The sequence below is a fragment of the Sus scrofa genome, chromosome 17 (genome assembly GCF_054392235.1).
Source record: "Sus scrofa isolate SSC_HxYL_T2T_F1_AM1 chromosome 17, Sscrofa_HxYL_maternal_Yorkshire_Landrace_v2.0, whole genome shotgun sequence".
NCBI lineage: Eukaryota > Metazoa > Chordata > Mammalia > Artiodactyla > Suidae > Sus > Sus scrofa.
This window is the reverse complement of record NC_139399.1, coordinates 56458603-56474381: the sequence shown is the minus strand read 5'-3', so window position 1 is coordinate 56474381 and position 15779 is coordinate 56458603. Positions and strand designations below refer to the sequence as shown.

Sequence of the window (15779 nt, the reverse complement as noted above, 5' to 3'; positions counted from 1 at the left end):
CCCTGTACAACCCCTACCTTTGAGGTGGGGCAAGTCACTTTCTCAGACCTTGGCTGCCTCTTTAATGGAATACCTTAGCACCTGAAGGCAGAGGGCCGGGCCATCTGACATCCCCAGCTGCCCCTGCCAGTCCTGGGCTTAATCCTACATTGAGTTTGGCCCAAGAATCGCCTGGCGGCGTGTGACATCAGAGTCGCACGGGCACACCCATGGTCTTTGTCCATCCGTCTAGTGGAGGGACTTGATTAAGGAGCTTTGATTGTCTTTATTACCCAGTTATAAACTTTTGTTTTAGATAACCGTGCTGTAAATTTTGAAAAAAAGCTGAAAAGGGGAAACAAAATATCAATGGGAGCATAATTAGGAACTGTCCCGGGGGGGGCGGGGAGCGGGGGAACCACAGTGATGGGCCAGACCCATCCTCTTTCCTGGGAGGCTGCTGGCAGCTGGCAGTGGAAGGTTCCAGCTCAGGAGCGCTTACTCTGCACCAGGCACTGGGCTACGTGTGCCATAGGTATTATTTGACAAATATTTATGGGGTGACTACCAGGTGCCAGACAGGGACAGTGGGATGCAGCTGAGAACTAAACAGAAATGGCCCTCTCCACCTACACCCTCCCCACTGCCTCGCTGCCCCCCTCCCCCGGGTGCGTCTATTGTGTTGGCTGAGGAGATGGGGGCTCAGAGAGGCAAGGTCACGTTTCAAGGGCACCCAGTGAGCGAAGGGCCCAGAGGCTCCATCCCCAGGACTGTGCTCTCAGTGCAGGGATGACAAACTGCAGCCCCACGGGCCAAATCGGGCTGCCACCTACAAATTCTATTTGTAAATAGAATTTCATGGAAACACTGCCATACCCACGCATGTCTGTTTTTTCTATGGCTGCTCTCATGCTCCTGTGGCGGCTTCGCTGTGACAGAGACCCACGAAGCCTAAATTAGCCAACCCTTTACAGAAGACATTCGCCGACCCGCTGTTCTAACCACAGCAGACATGCTGCTTTTGAGGAAATGCAAATCCCGGCCAAGATATCCCCTTGGTTTCTATTTCTCCTGAATCTCCTTCCTCTTTTTTTCCTGTCTGTACACACTCAGTTACACAGAAGGCCTCTTCTCTGGTGAATGAGGGTTAAAGTAGCCCTTACCCAGAAGGGCTGTTAGGAGATTTAAAGGGTTTTCTGTGTGTAGAGGTGCGGAGTGCCCAGTTCCAGAAGATTCTCAAGTCTGAGCAGAGCAGAGGCCCCATCATGATGCTTGTGGGGTTTTTCCCTCAAACTTCCAAATCAGATGCTGGAGCCAGCGTGTGTCTTCCTGGAAACCCCTGAGTGTCCCCTCCAAGATGGGGCCACAGGGGCTGGTGGCCCCTCCTCGGGCTGAGTGTCCTCAGTGCGCCTGTCAGGTCCCCTCCCTGCCCCATGGGGACAGGCGTCCCCTCCCAGGCTGAGTGCCTTCTCTCTGCCCAGCTCCCAACACAGAGACAGAGCCCTTGCTGACGTGGAAGAAGGCTCAGGACATGGTGCCCTGGAACATCATCCTCCTCCTGGGAGGGGGCTTCGCCATGGCCAAAGGCTGCGAGGTGAGAGCGGCCCCGGTCCCCCCGCAGGCTCGGGAGCAGGCGGAGCCGGCAGCACAGGCCCCGCGGGTACCCCGCATTTCCCCACCTGCCCGATGGGAAGATCAGAGGTCCTACCTCACAGCGCTGAGGTACTGTGCCTGGCGCTGCCCGGGAAGAGAGGGAAAAATTATGCTGTGGGCCCTGCAGGGGCTCGCAGTGAGCCTCCTCCTGCCACTGCTGCTGCTGCTACGGCCATGACTAGAGGGTTCTGTGAGCACGGAGGGCCAACACCCAAGCGGGCTCACCCTGTGCCAGCCTGTTCAACAGGCTTCACACGTGTTAACGCATCTAAACGTCCTGAGAAGTCTATGAGATGGATGCCGTCGTTATCCCTACTCTATAGGTTGGGAAACTGAGTCACTGGCACTGAGAAGTCAAGTACCTTGCCTGAGGTCACACAGCTATGTACTCAGTATTAAAATCCAAGGCGTTTGGCTCTAGAGCCTGTGCACTTGACCCCTGTATATTATTGTGAATATTAGCTCCTGGGTGTTACTATTCCTGTTACTCTAGAGGGCTCCGTGAACTCAGAGGCAGAGCCGGGACGAGAGAGAGGCGTGCAAGGCACTGACAGAGCAGAGTTTCCAGAGGCACACATACATTCTCAGGATCATGCTGTCCACAGACGTCATAATGTATCATCTCACTGAATCCTCACTCTGACCCTCCAGGCGAGGGAGTATTTTTATCCCCATTTTACAGGTGGGAAAACTGAGGCCTAGAAAAATGAAGCAGCTCCCTTAAGGTCAGGTAGTTGCCCTCTGCCCAGGAGCTGGGGTTCAAACTCCAGTCCATCTGGTTTCAGAGTCCAGTCCATGAATGGCTCGCTTTCGAGAGGTTCCCAAGCGCCAGACACTGCAGGAAGCACTTTGCAATATTGATTCCGCTAATCCTCAAAGATGCCGCTCAAGCAGATGCTGTTGCTGTCCTCCTTTCAAAGATGAGGAAAGGGGGGCAAATGGAGGCAACCCGAGGCTAAATAAGTTGCCAGCCAAAGACGGCAGAGCCGGGAGCTGAACCCACAGCTCGTGAGGCTGGGCCCCATCCCACCCCTGAATTTCTCCATGTAAGCTCACGTGCTCAAAACCCAGCCAGCTGAGGGGCAATAGGAAGTGTAAGGTAAAGGAAACCTGAAATTACTTTTCAGATTGCTTACTTTTAAAAATTCAACTCTAGGAGTTCCCGTCATGGTGCAGCAGAAACGAATCTGACCAGGAATCATGAGGTTGCAGGTTCGATCCCTGGCCTCACTCAGTGGGTTAAGGATCCAGCGTTGCTGTGAGCTGTGGTGTAGGCTGCAGAGGCGGCTCGGATCTGGCGTTGCTGTGACTCTGGCTTTGGCTGGCAGCTACAGCTCCGATTCGACCCCTAACCTAGCCTGGTAACCTCCATATGCCGCGGATATGGCCCTAAAAGGCAAAAAAAATTTTTTTTAATTCAACTCTAATGATCAGTTTCAAATAGTGTTACAGTGTAAGACACCTGTGAAGGTCAGTACTGGTCAGAAGCCCAGACTTTGGGCTCCGAATACCCGGATTCAAATCCCAGCTCTCCACTCCTTGCTGGGACCCTTTGGGCAAGTTCCTTAACCTCTCTGGGCACCAGTTTTCTTGTTTCTGAACAGACTCGAAGTTCTTACTCTGTGAAGTTGTTGGGAGTAATTAAAAAGAGAGGGAATACACAGCAAATAGGAAGTACCAAGAGCTCCTGTGCAGTCTCTCTAAACCCTCTCTCCATGGTTACTGCGGGTTCTGCTTCCAGAAGGCAGACTCTGACATGGAGATTAGCCAGCAGGCATTGCTTGTGCCCTGTGGAAGGGAGAGGAGGGAAGGGGGACCGGCAGGAAGATGCAGAGCCGTGAGGCAGACCCCACGAAGCCCCCACCAACCCCACAGGGAGCGCAGAGCTGAGATGGCCCTTCAGAGACACCCTGGATGACCTGAGATGGCCAAGCCTTTATATCCCCACATCCCTCCATCGGCCTATGGATGTGAGCTGGCCCAGGAGTGGTGTGACCTTGAGCAGGACAGCTCTCGGGTCGGAGACAGCCCCTCAGGGACTGACCGTGAAGGCATCTGCTGCCTGCACTCCCTGCACCAGGGCACGAGGCCTTCAGAGCCCATCATGCTCTGGACCCAACCCCAAGGCCACCCTGAAAGGGAACTGGGGGTACAATCAGCTTCCCTACACAGCTACTCTTTCTGCGTGATGCCTTTTCATTTTATTAATCTTTTTCAATAAGTAACACCTACAAAAGTATAGACTTCAAAAGAAACACAAGGATGGATGAGCAAAAGTACTGGGGGTTTTTTGTCTCCATTATAGGAATCCTAAGGACCAGAGAGGTTAAGTGACTGATGCTGGGGAACACAGCTCACAGGGATTTGTGAACTGGTGCCTGTCTGACTCTTCTCATTACTGCCTCCTACTGGAGGCATATCAGGGAAGGCTTCTGGGAGGAAGTGACATGTTAATGGATCCTGAGGAGGCCATGCACTGCAATGGTAGAAAGCATGGGCAGTGGAACCAGATCATCTGGGTTGGAGTCTATCTTCCACCTCTGAGCTGTGTGCCTCTGTTTCCTAATCTGCAAAATGGGGATAATAATGGCACCCATCCCATAGAGTTGTTACAGTTATTAAGTGAGTTGATACATGTGGAAACGTAGAACATGGCCAGATGTAACTGTTTATTATTATTAGATGTCATGGAAAAGGGACAATGAGAATCGAGGGTGACACGGAGGTGCTTGCCCTGAGCAGCTCAGTGGAAATGGTGCTGTTTATCAAGATGATATGAACCTTGCCTGACCCTGAGCTTGACCCACTCCCCTCAGCTTCTCTGAGCTCAGGGAGTGATGGGCAAAGCCCATCTTGGGGAGGGGGCTGGGCTGCAGGACCGCTGAGCATGCCAGGAGGCCAGCCTGGCTCCTGGCCCAGCCTTGGGCAGCCACTGGGGTTTCTATTCAACAAAGACTTTGTGTGACAGCTGCCCCCTCCCCCAGCCCCTGCCGGTACCATCCCCTCCCCCGGCGGCTTGCCGCAGGAGGGACCAGAGTGCTCATGGCACGTCCTACTTCCTAGCCTCTCCCCAGTGCCCTTGCCAGGTCACAGCCAGGCCTCCTACGGCTTAGAGGTCCTCAGACAGGGCCCAGGGTGAGCCGAGATATGTGGACCCCCACCCGCTGGCTCTGAAGGGCTGGAAGCCATCGCAGTGCCCACCCTGAGCTTGAGTGACTTGCTGAAACCCGCTCGAGGTCCTCACCGCAGTTTTCTCCCTCTGCAGAACAGCCCGTGACTCCCCATAGATTTAGACCCTAGTCTGAGGCTGGCCTTGGCGGACACACAAGGTCCAGAACAGCCGCTGCCCACCTCGCTGAGGTCAGCTCTTACCTCTGTCCACTCCTTGGTTCCCCTCCAGTCCCACTAGCCCCTTAATGTTCCTCAGCCACACTGGACTCATGGATAACAAATGGGTCTTATTCTAGCACCTTCATGTAGGTCTCATTTAATCTCTATCCACAATAAACTTACCTACAAATATATTCAGGTGACACAAGCTTGATATTAAACCAGGGTGGAATAAACTCCATAGGCAAATAGAAACCAGTGAATTCTCCCAAATCCCTCATTTCCTGCTGGAGCGTTATCTTCATTGTCGTCATCACCATCATCATCATCATCGTTTTGTTCTAATGAAGTAAGAGCCAGATTCCAAAATTCCAAACCAGAACATCCTCCTTTAAGATATGGAGTTCCCGTCGTGGCTCAGTGGTTAACGAATCCGACTAGGAACCATGAGGTTGCGGGTTCGATCCCTGGCCTCGCTCAGTGGGTTAAGGATCTGGCGTTGCCGTGAGCTGTGGTGTAGGTCGAAGTCAAGGCTCGAATACTGCATTGCTGTGGCTGTGGTGTAGGCCAGGGGCTAGAGCTCTGATTTGACCCCTAGCCTGGGAACCTCCATATGCCGCCGCGGGTGCGGCCCTAGAAGAGACAAAAAGACAAAATTAATAAATAAATAAAAATTAAAATTAAAAAAGATGTGCCCCCCACCCTATGTCAAAGAGATGGAGAAGAGAGGACCAGGGCGAAAGAGGAAAGGAGGAGGGAGAGGGGCATCCTGCAGCCAGGCCTCAGGCAGCTCTTGGCGGCTTTGGGGGCCATAAGGAACACAACCACAGCATGGAGTGACTTCTGAGGGTTCCACTGCCTTGTGACTTGATGCTGCCAATGACAGTTGGTGTGTTTGGGGCACTGACCTGTGCCCACGCACTTTTCTAAGTGCTTTACAGATTCGCTCCTTTTCTCCCAACAATAACCCTTTGGTACAGGCTCGATCACATCTCAGTTTACAGATAAAGAAATGAGGCACAGAGAGGTTAAGTCACTTGGCCAGGATGACACAGCTAGAATGGATTAAGGTAGGGGGACAAACTTAATGTGATTCCAGAGCCCTTTCTCCTCACCCCCTGGGCCTGCCGCCTCTGACCTTGCCTGTTGCTGGTCCTGGAGTCCCTGGGAACACCATGTGGCTGTGTGGTTTCAAGGAAACAGGGCTTCTGATTCCTAAGGGACTCGACAAGGGCAGGTGAAGCTCGTTAGAATCCCCTTGAGAGCAGCTGAGGATGGGGGAGTCTCCTCTCCCATGAAGCCGCCAGACCTCCCTCTGGCTGTGGAAGCTGAGCCAAGGCCCTGATTGGCTGCTGGCATGTTGGCTGGAAGCCTGGCACCCAGAGGCCCAGCGACAGGGAAGCGCTTGGCTCCTCATTCATCCAAGTCATTAATATTCCCTCTCTCCAGCCCCTCTCCATTTAATGGCACACACTGCGGTCGGTCTCTTTGCCAGAGCGGTGGCCCCATTTTTCCCTGCAAGGCTCCCTGGGCCAGAGGAGAGGCTGGGCCATAATTTCTAGACCATCAGAGACACAGTGTAGATATGAAAGAAGCATCTTAATGTTACAAGGTCTCTTCTAGGGAAAACCATTTTAAGCATTTATTATTCATTCCTGGAAGGTAACTTTTAAGTCATATTGTAGGAACAGGTGTATTACTTTATTTATGTAAAACCAGTATACTCTATTTTAGAATCTACTATGAACGTTTTTAAGTTCTGGATAAGCAGCACGTTTTCTGTTAAACACAAAAGAAATGTGTGAGCTTTTTCTGATAAACCGAAATGTATTGGTACCAAAGGATAGTGGGTTGATAAAAGGGCTCTGGTAGACCTGCCCTTGATTCTAAATGCTAGAGGTCTGACCTGACTCTGCCCTTGATCAGCTCCCAAGCCTATATGGCTGTTACCTTTGCTAAGAAAACGACCTGCAGGCGGCGCCCTTGTAGCTTTATTGTGCTATTGCTGCGTGGCACCACCAGGGGTAGCATCGAGCACATCAGCTTTTCTGTGTCGGGGTCGTAAGGAAGGTGCATGGCCTTCCAGGTTATTAAGGAGACATTTGAATTGGGGAGGGCAAAGGTGGGGGAGAGTATTGAAGTAGAATAATTCCCAGAGGAGTCAGCAGAGACAGCGCGTGGAGATAAGGGCAGCATGAAATGGCAAGTGGTGTCTGGAACCAGGGAGGGGACAGTCTTACCTTGTCTTTTCTGTGTCCTGGAGGGCTGTGGTCAGTTCTGGTCACTACTCTTCATTAAGAGGTGCAGTGACAGTCTGGTGTATCCAGCAGAGGGTGCCCCGTGACAGGGAACTTTGTGGGAGCATGTTAATTTACTGATGTAGATGGTCCTGAGTGCAAAATACATCTTAGTCATCACTTTGGGGGACCTTGGACAAGTCACAAAAACTTTGTCATGTTAAGATCCCTTCTCTGTAACATGAGGAGGAATGTTTACTTTGCTGGGTGGTTGGGAGGAGTCAGAGAGGTAAAGCAGCAGGTGCCTGGCCCCCTGTAAGGCCTCATAATGGTGATTCTTATGATGATGAATATGATACAGTGTTAATGTTAGCATTTGTGTTATCATCATTGTAACAGTCATCCATATGATAGACTAGAAATATCTTTTTTTTTTTCTTTTTAGGGCCGCACCCGTGGCATATGGAGGTTCCCAGGCTAGGGGTCAAATCCGAGCTACAGCTGCCAACCTACACCACAGCCACAGCAACGCCAGATCTGAGCCAAGTCTTCGACCTACACCACAGCTCATGACAAGGCCAGGGGTCAAACCCACAACCTCATGGTTCCTAGTCGGATTCGTTTCTGCTGTGCCACGACGGGAACCAGAAATATCTTCATTATTGATCATTCTAGTCATCGTATATTATATTTGCTATATATTGATACATGGTATATAGAATATCTTGTATATATTATATATTCAATATGTATTGATATGTAATATTATAAATATATTTTATTATTTATAATTAATTAATATACTTATTTAAATATAAATATATATGAATTATAAGCTAATTACAAATATATTTTGTAAATAATTATACAATTAATAACAAATATTTTGTATAAATATGTTAGCTCAAGGAATTATTACGAGAACCAAATGGATTATTTGCAGGCCAGGGGTTTGGTCCCTGGGCCCGTAGAGTAAGGAGTAGAGGACAGCGCAGGAAGCAGAGAAACTGATTGAAGTCCAGGCTCCAATGTGTGACCTTGGATAGGTCACTTCCCTCTCCGAGCTCCAGTCAGCCTGTATGTGAAAGGCTGCCATGGTCGTGGTTCTGACCAGTTACAACCCCCGGCCCAGGCCCAGCCCTCGGGGCGGCAGCTGGAGGTGGGCTGGGGTGTGAAGAGGTGCTCCCTGCTTCCTCCCCTCCGCAGGAGTCCGGGCTGTCGGCGTGGATTGGCAGGCAGTTGCACCCCCTGGAGAACGTGCCGCCGGTGCTGGCCGTGCTGCTCATCACTGTGGTCGTCGCCTTCTTCACCGAGTTTGCCAGCAACACGGCCACCATCATCATCTTTCTGCCTGTCCTGGCGGAGCTGGTGAGGGTCCTGGGGTATTGGGTGCACTTTGTATTGGGGTGGGAGGGAAACACCCCTCCCCAACACAGGTTCAGAAATCCCTTCCTGGCTCCTGGGAGCTGCACTGGGGGCCACAGTGGTCATTTGCTTTCGTCCAAAACGGATGAAATTGTCAGAACCATGTTTTTTTTTTTAAGTACTATTTCTTTTTCTTTAAGAAATGTATAAACAGTACAAGTTTTCAAAGTGCACCAAATTCTCTCCTTTGGGAAAAATAACCCATGGTGACATGGAGAGCTTTCTAGGAAAATAGAAATTGCCAAATATGGATTAAGAAGAAGTAGAAAATCTGAGTAGACAGATGACCAGAGGAGAAATTCTAATGGCAAGCAAAGCCCTAGCCTCTTCTAAAGCAGGGTTTCTCAGCACCGTTGCTGTTTGGGACCAGAGACTTCAGTTATGGGAGCCGTCCTGTGCATTGGAGGATGTTTAGCAGCATCCCTGACCACCACCTACTAGATGCCAAAAGCATCCCCCTAAATTGTGACAATCCAAAATGTCTCTAGACATTGCTAGCTGTCCCCTGGAGAGACGAATTATCCCCAGTTGAGAATCACTGCTCCAAAAATCACCAGCCCCCTGAGGGATGTCTAAGTGGAGACATTCCTTGCTAGGTCTTCAAGGAACAGAGTCCCCACTTACCCAGAGTGTTTCAGACTGGGAAGCCATTCAACCCGGTGTAAAGCTCGCAAAACCCTGACACCAACACCAGAGAAGGAGAGCAAAGGAAAAGAGAGTCAAACTCCATCTCCCATGTAAACAAAGGTGCAAATAGCAAAATGGATCTAGGATCATATGAAAAGAACAGGATATCAAGATTAAATTTCTACTACAAATTTCAAAACTGATTGACAGAAACTATCAATATAGTTGTATATTTAAATACACTAAAGGAGACCAAACCATTTAATTTTCTCTATCTAATCCCAAATGATCAAATTAAATCGGTGTTGCCTGCATCTTGTATGCAAGCAGTGATATCCCAGGCAGACTAGCTTTTGCTCTCTGTTTACTTATAGATGCATCGATTTATAATGCCCATCATGCTGCATTAGCTCACACAGTTACACTGTATTCTTTCTCAGTGACTGAAGACTTTTCCGTTATGAATCCATCCTGATCAATTTATTGAAGCCGTCTTCTACTGATGAACACAGAGGTTGTTTGCAGCCTCTGCTGTTTCCCGGCAACGCTGCCTTGTGTCTGAGCACCTTTGCTATATTTAGCATCTGGATCCGGGGAACTGAGATCCCCCAGGTGAAAGCCCACCTGCTTTTACAGTTTGGTTAGAGATGCACCAAGTGCCCTCCCAAGTGTGGGCGTGCCATTTACACTCCCACCAGCAGTGGGGGGGTAGGAGTCCCCACAGCCTTGCTAAGTGTGATTGGATTTAATCACACCCTTCCCCAGGATCTGATGGATCAGGCAATTGAGAGAGATGGGGGCGCTCTGAGATGGTCTCGGGGGGGGGGTGGGGGAGAGCAGACCCAGCTAGGTCTACAGGGGCAGATTTTGCTGGAGAAGATACTAGCAAACGATGCCTTCTTCTAAATGTGGCTTATCATCAAAATCAACACATTTTACCTGCAAGGGGGCAATCCTAGTGCCTTTTGAGAAAATGTATATGCTTTGGGTTACAAAAATTCCCCAGAAGGGCCAAAAATGCTTGTCTTTAAGATGCTGGTGAAGTGATCAGCATGAATTAGAGGTGGACATGCCATTTGGGAAAGGTGACGAGCTGGTGGCCCGCTGAGGCCAACCCACTGATTCCTTTGATCCACACAGTCTTAGAAATGTGGAAATGCTGTCAGCAGGTGCTATCATGAGCTCTCTTTCTCCTGGAAACCCAGTGAGCGCCCAACAGAAGGTACTCAGAGGCCAGCTTGTTCAGCTGAGAGGACCAGGCAGGCAACTTGATATTTTCCAGCCATGATTCTCAAGATGTGGACCGTCTTGGAATCAGCATCACCAGCATCACCAGCATCACCCGGGACTTGTTAGAAATGCGCATTCTTGGGGCTTCCCCAAACCTGCTGACTCAGCAACTCTGGCAGAGGCAGGGCCACAGCCACCTCTGGCTTAACAAGCCCTCCAGGGATTCGGATACACCCTCAAGTCTGATGGATAGCCAAGTGTTCTAGAGTAATCTCCCCAGCCCATCTTCCCTGGTGAACTTGTATGTGGCCTCACAACGTTGCTAACCTAGGAATGTTCTCTGTCTCCCTTGGTGTGGTTCTCTTCTTGCCTGTCTGTACTTCTGCCTGTGTGTCTGTATTTCTGGCCACACTTCTGTATATCTTAAAATGCATCTTTCCGTTTCTCTCCTGCTCTCTCACTCTGCCGATCCTCTCTGTGCGTATCCCTGTCTCTCTTCCTGTCTCCATCTCCCATGTGTTTTCTCCGTATTTCCCTGTCTTGGTCTCTCCCACCCCCGCCGGGCCCAGGCCATCCGTCTGCGGGTGCACCCCCTGTATCTGATGATTCCCGCCACCGTCGGCTGCTCCTACGCCTTCATGCTCCCGGTCTCAACGCCCCCCAACTCAATCGCCTTCGCCTCTGGACACTTGCTAGTCAGAGACATGGTGAGTCTTTGGGCATTTTCTAGCAGAGGCCCAGAGAGGTGGGTGGTCCCCTGGGGGTGGGCAAGGCATCGGGGCAGGGCTCCCACCCCACCCCCAAACATCTTCCAGTTTCTGAATAGGTCATTCTGGGTGGGAGCCCAGACAAGAAAAAGAAATATATCTTTTAGCAAACACTCTGGGACGTTTCTTACACTTCGGCAATTTCAGGAAACCCTGCGTTAGCAACCACATGCCAGAGTTTGCTTCAGAGAGAAGGGACTCTCCATCTCTCTGGGCAGTGCTCTCTCTTGTGACTTGTTTGGCCAAGCGCTCCGTGCCTGGCGTCTTTAGGAGAGGAGCAGTGGACCACAGCTGGCACTGAGGGCTGGGCCTCGGTGCCCAGCCAGCTGGAGAAGGAGACAGAAGCTGAGGGTCACGGCGGTGGGGGGACCAACCAGCTTTCAGCAAGGCTCTCCCCCTACCTCTCCTGCTGCCCTTCCCCCTCCACCGGCTGCCTGGGCTGTTTGCACCCTGGGCCCTTAGGGACTGCAAATCCTAAGCTGGTTCCACCCAGAAAGGCGATCCCTTTAACCAGTCCTCTACCAGTGTAGGCTCTCCAGGCACAGAGACCCCAACAGGATAAACAGAGAAGACAAGAGCGAGAGGCAGAAAGAGATCACAGGACAAAGAATGCAGGGACCCCAGGGAAAAAAACCTCCATTCATCTGCTGGTTCATTCATTGTACGCGTATTTGCCGAGCACATTCCATGTGCTGGGTACTGGGGGGCCCAGGTCCGCCTCCCCAGAGGTGGACTATGAGGGAGACGGTAAACAAAAAGCAGAAGCAATGTTTAATGAGCAAAGATTATTTCCAAGTTTGTGACCCTGGGTAAGCCAACTTCTCTGAGCCACATTTTCCTCTTCTGTAAAATGAGAATAATAATAGCAACAACCCTCAGAGGGTTGCTTTCGGGGTAAATGGCACATCCTTATGACAACTGCATGGCCCAGGACCTGGCACCTAGAAACTCAGTGAATGGGGACATTTCCAGCTCTCTGAGGGCCAGCCTAGGGTGTGTAAGGATGGAAGGGTCAGAGTTCCCATCGTTGCTCAGTGGTTAATGAACCCAACTAGTATCCATGAGGACGCAGGTTCAATCCCTGGACTTGCTCAGTGGGTTAACGATCCGGCATTGCTGTGAGCTGTGGTGTAGGCACAGATGTGGCTCCAATCCTGCGTTGCTCTGCCTGTGGCATAGGCCGGCAGCTGTAGCTCTGATTTGACCCCCAGCCTAGGCACCTCCATATGCCGCGGGTGTGGCCCTAAAAAGACAAAAAAGACCAAAAAAAAGATGTAAGGGTCTTGGGCATCAACCAACCTGGGTCTGTGTCTCAGCTCCATCACTTCCCAGCTGTGCAATCTTGGGGGAACAGCTTTGCGACTCTGAGCCTGGGCTTCTCCATCTGTGTAATGGGCATCCAGCAGACCCATCCCTCACTGTGGGCTCCATTGCAGGTGCGGACAGGACTCCTGATGAACCTGATGGGTGTCCTGCTGCTCAGCCTGGCCATGAATACTTGGGCACAATCCATCTTCCAGCTGGGCACCTTCCCGGACTGGGCCGACATCCACTTAGCCAACATCACAGCATTGCCACCCACCTTGGCCAATGACACATCTCAGACCCTCTGAGTCCCCCTCAGGGACTCTCTTGGGGCTGGGCCCTCCCAGAAGGTTTCACTCTCATCTGCTGCTAGGACCCTACAGGGCGATCAGGCAGTTGTTCTCTGTGACCCAGGATACAGCAAGCAAGGCTGACCTCCAGTGGTCCACTTGGGTCCGCAGTCTCGTTATCTAGGATACCTTCTCTTTTCTCATGCAGTTCAGGGCCCAGCTACCTCCCGGATCTGCTGCCTGAGAAACAGGCTCCTTTATCTCTGAGCTGTGCTGTGGTTAGAATGCAAGAAAGCCTGCTTTCAGCAGCAATAAGCACATCTGGAAGGGCATTTGTCTTGGAGAGTCGGGATGGGAGGCACAGCTAACACGGACAAGCTAGGTTACACTCTGGAGAGACCATCGTGCCTTGGGGAATCCTCTTTCTTCAAGAGACTTTGGGCTGCAGTGTCCTAGCCCAGCTCCCAGCTCTTCACAGCCGGTGTGTTCTGCTTGGGGTGGGGGTGGGGGGTCATTCTGTGCCAGTCATTTGAATATCACCCCTCTGATACCAGCCAGGGTTCGTGTCAATCTCTGGAGAGACACATGACTCCCAAGGACACGGAGACCACACAAAGCCTCCTTGCTGCTTCTCTGGGCTTCTGAGCACACAAGGGGTGTTCTATTCCTTTCTACCCAAACTCGTTAGGACTTTCCTATTTAATCTGATCCAGTGTGGTCACAATTCTGGGGTCAAGCCAGGTCTGGGCCCTGCTCTCTCACAGGTGACCTATGGCCCCTCCACCCAGGCTTCTCCCGCATGTGGCCCGCAGGTCCTTTGTGGCTGCCGGCTTCTTCTTGTTCCGGCAGCTGATCTTTACTTCCCCGCCCCACTCCACCTGGAAGCATGTTTGATTAGCAAAGGCCAAGAATGAAAGAGAAGTCAAAAGATAAACTGGGGCCTTATGAAAGGCCAGGTCAAACATCTCAGGCAGGGATAGGCCATAATCGTCTTTGACAGATGAGGATGAGTTCTCCTGAGCCAGGGGCTGGCCGGGCCTGTCCTAAAGGACTGGATCCCTCCTTGTTTCAAGCAGGAACATCGCAGCATCCCCAGTGCCTAGCCCAGTTTGGATCCAACAGGTGCTCAGGAAATGTCTGTGGGATCAGTGGCCAGGCATTAGCCCAGCATCAGAAAAGGTGCCAGTTGAGGTCCAGGACCCTCACTTCCCCACTTCTCACCCCTCTGAGGGCTGAGGCTCCCCCTGCAGCTCAGGCTGGGAGGGCAGCTCCAGGGACTGATCTTGTTCTTGGAACAGCACAGGTGAGTCGTGGGTGTTTCCCTGGGAGCATCAGGGAAGAGAGGGGGTAGCTCCCCATCCTTCCTATGGGGGCACTTCAAGGTTTAGTCACAGTTATGCCCATGGGGCGGGGGTGCATTCCTGTAGGATGGGGGCACGGAGTTCACTCACAGGGAGACCCAAGGGGCTTGTAACTAGATGAATCATGGTTTCAAATACTTCTGATTGAAAACTGCTATAAAATAAAGAATGTTAAATGCACACTGGGCCTAGAGATTATTTGCCTTTTTGGCCATAAAAGAGCTTCAAAGCCCCAAATTCTAGAACTGGGGGTTGCACAGAGTTGGCCTTCCTGACCTCACTTCCTCGCTCCTCTCCCCTCTCCACTCTGCTCCAGCCACACAGGCAATCTCTCTGGCCTCGGGGCCTTTGCATGTGCTCTTCCCTTTGCTAGAACACTTTGCAACCACATATATGCCTGCTTCCTCACTTTATTCAGGTCTCTCTCTGCTCAAACGTCACCTCCCCAGAGAAGGTTCCCTGACCACCTCCTCTAAAACATCACCTCATTACTCTCTAGTCCCTTACCCTGCTGTGTTTTTTTCTTCTTAGTATTTAGTCAGGATACTCTATTAGTTATTTTCTTGTTTATTAACTTTCTCTCCCTCTCAGATATAAACGTATGAGAATACAAACTCTGTTTTGTTCAGTGCAGTAACTCCAGTACCTAGGGCAGTTTCTGGCACATAGTAGGTGCTCAGTAAGTGAATATAGATCAATGAATTGATATGAGAAGTTATGAGACCACAATCTCTTCAATCTGGGGTCTGTTTGGCTCATTTCTTTGTTCATTCATCCTTCCAGTTATTCATTCAACAGTATTTATTTAGAACCCATTATGTGCTAGGTCACTGCCCTTACCCACGTGGAACTTAGCCAAGGAGACCGACATTAGGCAGGTAAACAAAGAAAATGTTTTTGGTCATAATATGGGCTAAGAAGAAAATGAAGCTGGCCAACGTGACAAAGCTACTCAGAGGCTCCACTAAAGGGTGTGGTCAGGGAGGCCTTCTCTGAGGAGGCGACACCGAACTGAGACCAGGAGGAGTCAGCCATGTGCTCACGGGGGTGTGGGAGGAACAGGAGTGAAGGGGTGGTACACAGTCATTAGACATATGCTAGAGACTTGTCTGGAATATACAGGAAATACTCCGAAGTCAGAAGAGACAAATACAAAACACCGAGCTACCTGTGGCTGCATGACAAATCACCTCAAAGCTCTGGGCCTTAAAACGCCACGTATTGGCTCCCATATCTGCATTTGGTCAGAGTTCCGAAGTGTGGTTTTGTCTCCGCTATGCATGGTGTGGCTGGGGCCACTCTGCTGGGGGTTTGACTGGAGGTGGAATGTCCAGGATGCCTGTGGACCATCCAGGGTCATGTGGCCTCTCCAGGAGTCTACCCTGGACCTCTGCACATGACAGTGGGCTTCTCAGAAGGCAAAGGCAGAAGCTACCAGGCCCCTTAAGTCCTGGGCTTGGGAGTCTTACGAACAACAATTCTGCTACATTCTATTGTAGAATCAAAGCTGGCCACAGGGTCAGCCTGGTTCCAGGGGAGGGAATAACTCTGCTCCTTGATGGGAGGAGTGGCAGC

The 15779-nt window shown here is 51.0% G+C and overlaps 1 protein-coding gene across 21 annotated transcripts in view; it reads left to right on the top strand.

The window, feature by feature from the left end:
* SLC13A3 (solute carrier family 13 member 3) overlaps window positions 1–14384 on the top strand; it is a 134931-nt gene extending 120547 nt beyond the window's left edge. For 14 of the 21 annotated variants that reach the window (XM_085004103.1, XM_085004099.1, XM_085004094.1 and 11 more), the window contains 4 exons: window positions 1461–1573; window positions 8406–8567; window positions 11051–11188; window positions 12685–14384. In XM_085004103.1, the coding sequence (XP_084860229.1) occupies window positions 1461–1573; window positions 8406–8567; window positions 11051–11188; window positions 12685–12861 (590 nt within the window). In that variant the 3' untranslated portion in view covers window positions 12862–14384. Of the gene's footprint in view, window positions 1–1460; window positions 2994–5560; window positions 5651–8405; window positions 8568–11050; window positions 11189–12684 lie in introns of those variants that run through there. The other 7 variants (XM_085004100.1, XM_085004106.1, XM_085004101.1 and 4 more) reach the window with 2 other exon arrangements.
* The last annotated feature ends 1395 nt before the right edge of the window (window positions 14385–15779 follow it).